At 42.0% G+C, this 7,192-nt stretch overlaps 1 protein-coding gene across 1 annotated transcript in view; it reads left to right on the top strand.

Moving 5' to 3' along the window:
• The first annotated feature begins 362 nt into the window (after window positions 1-362).
• The window catches only part of LOC1276424 (DNA-binding protein D-ETS-3), a 68,549-nt gene continuing 61,719 nt past the window's right edge, over window positions 363-7,192 (top strand). The window contains exons 1-3 of the mRNA XM_061644236.1: window positions 363-544; window positions 3,007-3,264; window positions 3,343-3,863. Coding sequence (XP_061500220.1) covers window positions 540-544; window positions 3,007-3,264; window positions 3,343-3,863 — 784 coding nt within the window. The 5' untranslated portion in view covers window positions 363-539. The remainder of the gene's footprint in view (window positions 545-3,006; window positions 3,265-3,342; window positions 3,864-7,192) is intronic.

Raw genomic sequence — 7,192 nt, 5'->3', positions numbered from 1 at the left:
ACCCCCGAACTGCCGGCGGCCGGTTATGTTTGTGTTTGAAAATTCGATTTATGTCCGGTACCGGAAGCACTCAATTGTGCAACAAAACAGCTTGTGCCAGTGCCACCAAAACGTGGCACCCCATTGCCCCTTTGTCGCACCACCGGTTTGATGGCGTTTTGGTGCACGCGTTTGTGTTGTGGTGTTCCCTGTCGGTGATGGTGACACTAAACTAAAGTCGTGTGCGCGGGCGTATCTCGATCGACGCACTTGTTGACTAGCATTATGTTGATTTTCTTTATGTTGCCATTGTTGAAAGGCCATTGCGGTCGTCCGGGCGTCAGTAGTTCCACGATCGCGAACCGGCAAGTCGTATGTACACTGTTTATGTGAACAGAACGCCGGTACGCGTTGGTTTGAAGAAATCAAGCAGTTAACTTCGTTTTAGGATATTTGTGAAACATAGTTTGATATTTGTAGTGAACAAATATGTGCTTAAAAAGAACGTTAACAATAACATTCAAAATTCATCTTAAAGAATTACAGAGCTGTTAAGAAAAATGAGGTAAATAGAAATAATGTTAACAAATACGCTCGATTGTTTGCGACTGTGTCTAATTAGATTATTAGTAAAGTGCTATCGGAGATCTGCTAGAAACATGTATTATGAACTAATTACTATTTTTTTGTAAAATATTGTTTATCATTCATAATTGATTTTTTTTTGCATACCATCAGGCGCTAAGTAACTTAAGTCCCTTAATTATACTAAGTGTTTCAGTTATAGTTCTGATACACAAGTGATACATTCATGTCTAGCTGCATTCATTCTGGGATTTGAATAACATAGCGTCAACAGCAGTTCAGTCAAGTTTGCCAACAGTAGCAGAACCACTGAAAACCCTTTGTCTTGTTGTTATCTAAAAATTACATTACGCTCACAGGGAACATTACGATTTCTTACATTTTACTCCTAGAAATTCAAATTAGCATTACATAAGGTCATCTTCTGTTAGAATGCAAACGTTGTTTTTTTTCTTCAATAGAATTAAACACAAAATATGCCATCAAGTTCTACAGTGTTTGCGTCCCAATAAAAAGACTGTCACCGTTATTAAAAAAAGAATAATTATTAGAATTTTATTAGTTAATTAGAAAAGAGGAGGAGGAAGATGAGGAAGAGGATCGGCAGATAACCACCAAACCGTTACGTTTCAGCGTTACATTTTGCTACTACAACTGAGAGGGTTAAAGAAATTTTTTTACCGTTACGTTGTTTATGGACGGCCAATGATTCTCAATGATTCGGATCGATTGCAATCGATTGTACTTTAATGAATTGTAATGTTATTTTTGTAAGAAGTAATTGACTCAGCAAAGTTACCTTAATACACCGATAACAGGTTTACAATAATAGAAAATAAAAATTCAAACAACTAGATAGTATTTGTTTTAAAATAACTATAGCTAATGAAATATACTTATGATAAACTTTATACCTTAAGGATACCCAAAAAAAAACTCAACATTCGTTGAAACGCATTAACACAAACAGTTGGTACAGCTTTGAATGCTCAACATGATAATTGATAAAAGAAATTTAATTGAATAAACGATTAAAAATTCACAAGCATCTCTTTATTTTCAAATCGTTTGTACATCCTACTCCTCATGTCATTTCAACCACAAAACCTAGATCAATAAAAGCTAAACCGAAGGGGCAATGTACCCCAACAAAAACCGACAATGACAAAGCTCAACTAATCTACCATTAGGTACTTGATTCGGTAGCTCGTTAGCAAAATTACCTTGGCAGTTAATTAAATTAGCCCCATCATTGCTCGCCACGGTCTCGTTGCGCCCTGATGCAGCGTTGATCCTTGATGGTTCACCACGATATCCATGGCCCGAATCCGTCCCACAAATCTGTCCCTGTGCGAGCGAGTTATCTTACCCCGACAAACGACAAACCAACGTTCCTTCCAAATTGCGTACCGATCGCCAATGTCCACACACACGCACACACATGTCTCGCACTGCTCGCCAATCTCGTTGGACCATTTATCTGGCCGGTGCTAATCGCCAGCGCACGCTCGGCGATTCAAATTTCCAATTCATTTGCTCTCGTGCCCGGACGCGCGAATGCACGCATATCCTGCATACGGACGGGAGAGGGAGGCCGAACGGCCATTGGGCCGAGCGGAAGCCGGTGCATACATTTTCCTTTTCATGATCATTAAATGAAAACGCCCGTTCAACCGAGTCCCGGAACGAGCCCGACAGAGGGTTCAATGGTTCGAGTCCACTTCCTCGGAGGATGTGCTGGATGGGCACAGGGCAAAGGCAAATCGACACCGGTCCGGTGAGGCTTTTGTGAGTCTGTGTCGAGTGTGGGTGTGTCTGTGTGTGTGAGTGTTTGTGCGAGGACAGGGTTTCATCCCAGCTCCAGCGCCGAAACGACAAAGACACGATGCTGGAGCGGCACAAGGCGAATCGAGTCAAGCGTGGCGTGAGGAGATTTATGCACGTAAATCAAACTTTCCGCTTCCGGTGGTATTTTGAATATTCATGATAGTGACGAACAGGAACGAGGGGACCAGGAATCGGTTTACCGTCCTGGAAAGTGAACTTGCCGGTTGCACGGTAGGCGCAGTGTTCCTGCTGGGCGTACTTGTTGGTTGGCTGGCTCGCACTGGCTGACTGGTGTAGTAAAATGGCAGATGGGCATTTATCATCATTGTTACCGTGGACGGGTGGCCGTTAAGTTTATCTTGTTGTTTATCTCAATGAGCCGTTAGTGTAGAACAGTAACTGCTTCAGTAACCGATTAAAGTGGAATACGCTGCATTTTGAGCTTCATTAAAGTATCAAGGCATACGTATCAACTGTTACATAAAAAAGATACTTTCACAAATCCCCTTCATCTTAAGATCCATTCATCCAGCTCCATTAACATCTAGATATTCCTTCTAACATACTAATCACATCCGTTCTTATGTTCCATTTTTTACATTCATCATTCCTCAGGGTCAAACGAAAGTACGGCAGCAAAATGTACGAAAGCTCCTGCTCCTACCAGACGGCACTGGATCTGAAGCGCGGCGCTTCGCCCCTCGTAACGCACCAGGTAAAGTCGGAAGACTGTCTTGGCCTGACGCAGTGCACTGATTGGGGCACGTACCGGTTCCATCAGTCAACGTTCGAGCAACTCAAGCAGAGTGTGGAGAAAGCGAAGGCAGCGCTGCAGGATCGGACGTCCTTTCTTGGAAGCTCCAGTGCATTTAGGTACGATGAGAGAATGTTTTTGTTTTAATGAAAAGGATCTTTTAAAATGAGGTTTTAATTGTTTCTCTGTTCCTACAGTGATATTTACTCTTCACCACGGCTGACAGAATCGCTCGAGAACGTTATCTCACATAGCACCGGTACTAACAGCAGCAGCGGTACGGGCAGCACTAACCCTGTCTCCAATGGCAACGCAAACGCTGAAGCTAACGCCAGCAACGGTAACGCTGCCAGTAACGGCACTAACGCTGGCAGTGTACTAAACGTCAGCGGTAGCGGTAGTGCCGCTGGCAGTGCGGGAAACGGCACAAACTCTAGTGCTGGGAGCGGTGGTGGAGGAGGAGGTAGCGGTGGAACGTCTGGAAGTAGTGCGGGTGGTGGTGGTGCGAGTAGTATCAGCGTTATAAATGCGACGTCGCTCGTGTCACCCTCGAATCTGCTCGGTAACGGGCTGTCAAGTCAGCGTCATCGGAGTGATCTGCTCGGTGCGGCAAATCTTAACCTGGTGTCCTCAACCCAATCACCTACGACGACCTCGACCCCGTCATCCATTCTGTCGCAGAATCTGGAGTCACCGGTGGACGTGAAATCACGGCAAGGTAGGAATTTAAAGAGATATTCATAATAATTTGTAATCATAAGTTAAGCCGGGACAGTCTTCAACTCGTACAACTCAACATCATGCCCGTCATGGGTTGAACTCCCGACAGTTCCGTTCCGATTATCGTTCTGTTCCGTTCGTAGGACAGATTATCCTAATCTGAAAGGATAATTAATAAGTAACTGAAAGCCAAGCACACTAGTGTTACAGGCAGGCCTTGACCAACAACGGTTGTTGTGCTGAAGAAAAAGTATCATATGTTAAAGGAGTTGAAAGATGTCGAAACTGTCAAAAAAACAGTCGAAAAAGAAGCTAAGCTATGTATATTTAATCTAATCTAAATCTAATCGAAAATCTAAATAACTAAGTCTGGAGTCATACGAAGATGTCCAGAATCCTCCGGAATAGTTCTAAGTCATTCGGTTTGGTCCTTGGTCTTACCCCTACTCTTGTTAAAGCCGGAGTTATCCGAAATCAGCTGAATTTGTAATCGTCAGAATTTCCCCATTTCTAATACACATACTTAGCCGTATTATTGAAGTTACAACTGCTGGTTTTTAATACGCAAATAAAACCTACTCAGGATATCTAATGCTTCCCATAACCGTTATGAGTGTTCCGCTCTTTTACTCTTCTACGGTATTTTACACGTTCTCGGAATGAATTCTATCTGTTTATAGAAATTGGGTAATTTTCAAAGCATCTTCGGCACATTTGGCTGATAAAAAAAGTCTTTACAGTATTTTTGAGCGCATTTCCTCGAAATCATTTTACTGTGATTATCCACTGATGATTGGAATAAAGTGAATCATCATCTTTCCTTCCTAAACCAAACAAAAGAACCATGCACATCCTTTGCTGAAGAAAAAAACAACGACAAGACAGGCATCATTGTGGCCTTTTGATTGACCGTATCAAAAAATCGAGCACTAAACACTCCGCAAACAGCATATTATGTTCCGTGTCACCGATAATCCCGTGTGTACACTTTCCTTTTTCCTCCGCTCCGTGTGCACCAGTACAGGCAACAAGAAACACATGTACCATTCACGCCAATTAAACAATTTGATAGGCTACACCCTATCAATTACCAGCGCGCGACGAAGAAGGACGGTTCGTTTTCTACGGCGCAAACAAATCCTTCTCCAGCCTGCTCGCTTATCACACCACAGTGTGCATACATTCAGGCGCTTTGTGCCGTCCGCTCTCATCCCACCAGAGAGTACTGTATCGATAAACACATCTAAACATCAGCTTATCCGGCTGCCGTCCTATTTTTGCCGAATGGCGGGAAGGGCAAAATTGGGTTGTTTCCTCGCACCCGCTAAAATACACCCCAGCGTACGTTTTCGCAGCGTCAGTCTGGAAGCAAAACTTACGGTGACGGTGGGCTTTCCCTTTTCCCGACGCACGCTGTATTATTCGGGTCGAGGGGTTTGATGTTTCCAGCTCCTGCGAGTACGCAACAGCAACAATAATAATAATAAAAAAAACCCTCCTTTCCATTATATTCTCGGCTTGCCGGGAATGGGACGAATGCGAACGGCACAACTTCCGCCGATGATGGCCTTTTGTCTGGCGGCCTCCGGTGGTCTGTGTCGTCGGTGTCCTGTTTAGGGAAGGAATCATGCACGAGGCATTTTTATTGTTCCGCTATGCGAGGATATATTTTTTGTTCTTACCAAAATCAAAGGGAGCAGGGGAAGACTACCAACTTTTGGAAAAATAATACATAAAAGCAGCATTTTTGGTTTATATTTACCTTCTGTTACTACGATCAGCAGTATTACTACTACCAGGCGTGACCCTACAAACGGTAAAAAAAACGCCTGCGTAAACCTTAAACCATTCACACAATCTCATAGACTAATCTCTCCTCTACAATCACACACCGCTTCGGGATAACAATCGGCTTTGTGCCAAAAATTGAAATCGATCCTAGTAATTCTTCAGATACAAAAAACGAAAAAAAACTGTAAGGTACCAACTGAGCCAAAAACCAAAGAAAAAAAAACTAACCTTATGTCAACCGTGCCAGCAGGTCAACTGATGTGCATTTCCTGGTGAGGCAGATCGTATTCTTTCCGCGGAGCTGCCACGTGTGCAACTAAAGAGTTCTCATTGTATCGACAAAAGAGTAGCTTCGCGCTGATGTCGCGTGCGATGAAAACACACTCGGGCTCGGGAGCCTGCTCGTGAGCACTGTTTGGTGCTGAGCACGTGTGCCAGTGCACTTTGATGCAATTTCCCTGATAATTTATGATCCGGTTTTTTGAAGGTTTGCGAAAGCAAGGAGGCACACGCTTGAGAGTAACTCATCCGTGGCAAAGGTTTGCAATGATTTGCGGGATAATTTATTTGCGCCGGGATTTGTAATGGATGAATGTAATGTTTTGATCAACAGAGAAAGGTTCGCGTACGGTTTGGTGAATTTCGAATGTTTTATTGAGTCATTGAGCTCGGATTTGAATAGTTATAGTTTATTTGCTTATTTTAATTGAAGTCATTTCATCAGTATTTTAGACTAATTATTATTGATGATCTAAATTTCCTGTATAGTAAGCACACTGATTCTATCTACTAAACGTAATAAATAGATAACGTAGAAACGTAACGCAAGTAGAAATATAATAAGAAGTAAAATTTCAAAATTTGCATTACTTTAGGCGTACGTTTCCAATGAACAGTAGTGTTAGACAAATTTGATCCAGATTCATGATTCTGAATGAATCTTTGAAATGATTGAATGATTCTGAATCCTGATTGCTTAAAATCATGAATCTCCAAAAAATTTTGGATCTCGGAAGACTCATGAATCTCGAAAGATTAATATATCTCGAAAGATTCACGAATCTCTAGGAATATATGAATTTAAAGAGATTCATGGAGTTTGAACTTTTAATTATTCTTCTTCTTGGAGTAACAAACTACGTGATCATGCTAGTCTATAAAGGCTATCGAGACTTCTTGACAAGTACCACACAGCTGGATAGTTTGTTTTGCTACCGGGAGACGGTCCATGCGAGGTTTGTACTTACGACGAGCATGTTATTAGGCGGGATCGCAAAAATTCAATACTTGACAGATTTATGAATTCCTGGAGCTTTACGAATTTTAATGGATTTATGAATGTATTGGATTCATGAATCCTTGGATATTCATGAATCTTTGAAAAGTCGATTTGAGAATCGAATCACTCTATTCTGAAGATTCAAATGAATGAATCTCAACGAAAGATTCATAGCACTCAACACTCATGAATAGTGCAGAATAAACGCATCGTTGTTTAATAGAGGTTGCAAATGCTCAAAATAGTAAAATAATTTT

Source organism: Anopheles gambiae, chromosome 2 (genome assembly GCF_943734735.2).
Source record: "Anopheles gambiae chromosome 2, idAnoGambNW_F1_1, whole genome shotgun sequence".
In the NCBI taxonomy this organism is placed as follows: Eukaryota; Metazoa; Arthropoda; class Insecta; order Diptera; family Culicidae; genus Anopheles; species Anopheles gambiae.
This window is presented reverse-complemented; position numbering and strand designations above follow the sequence as displayed.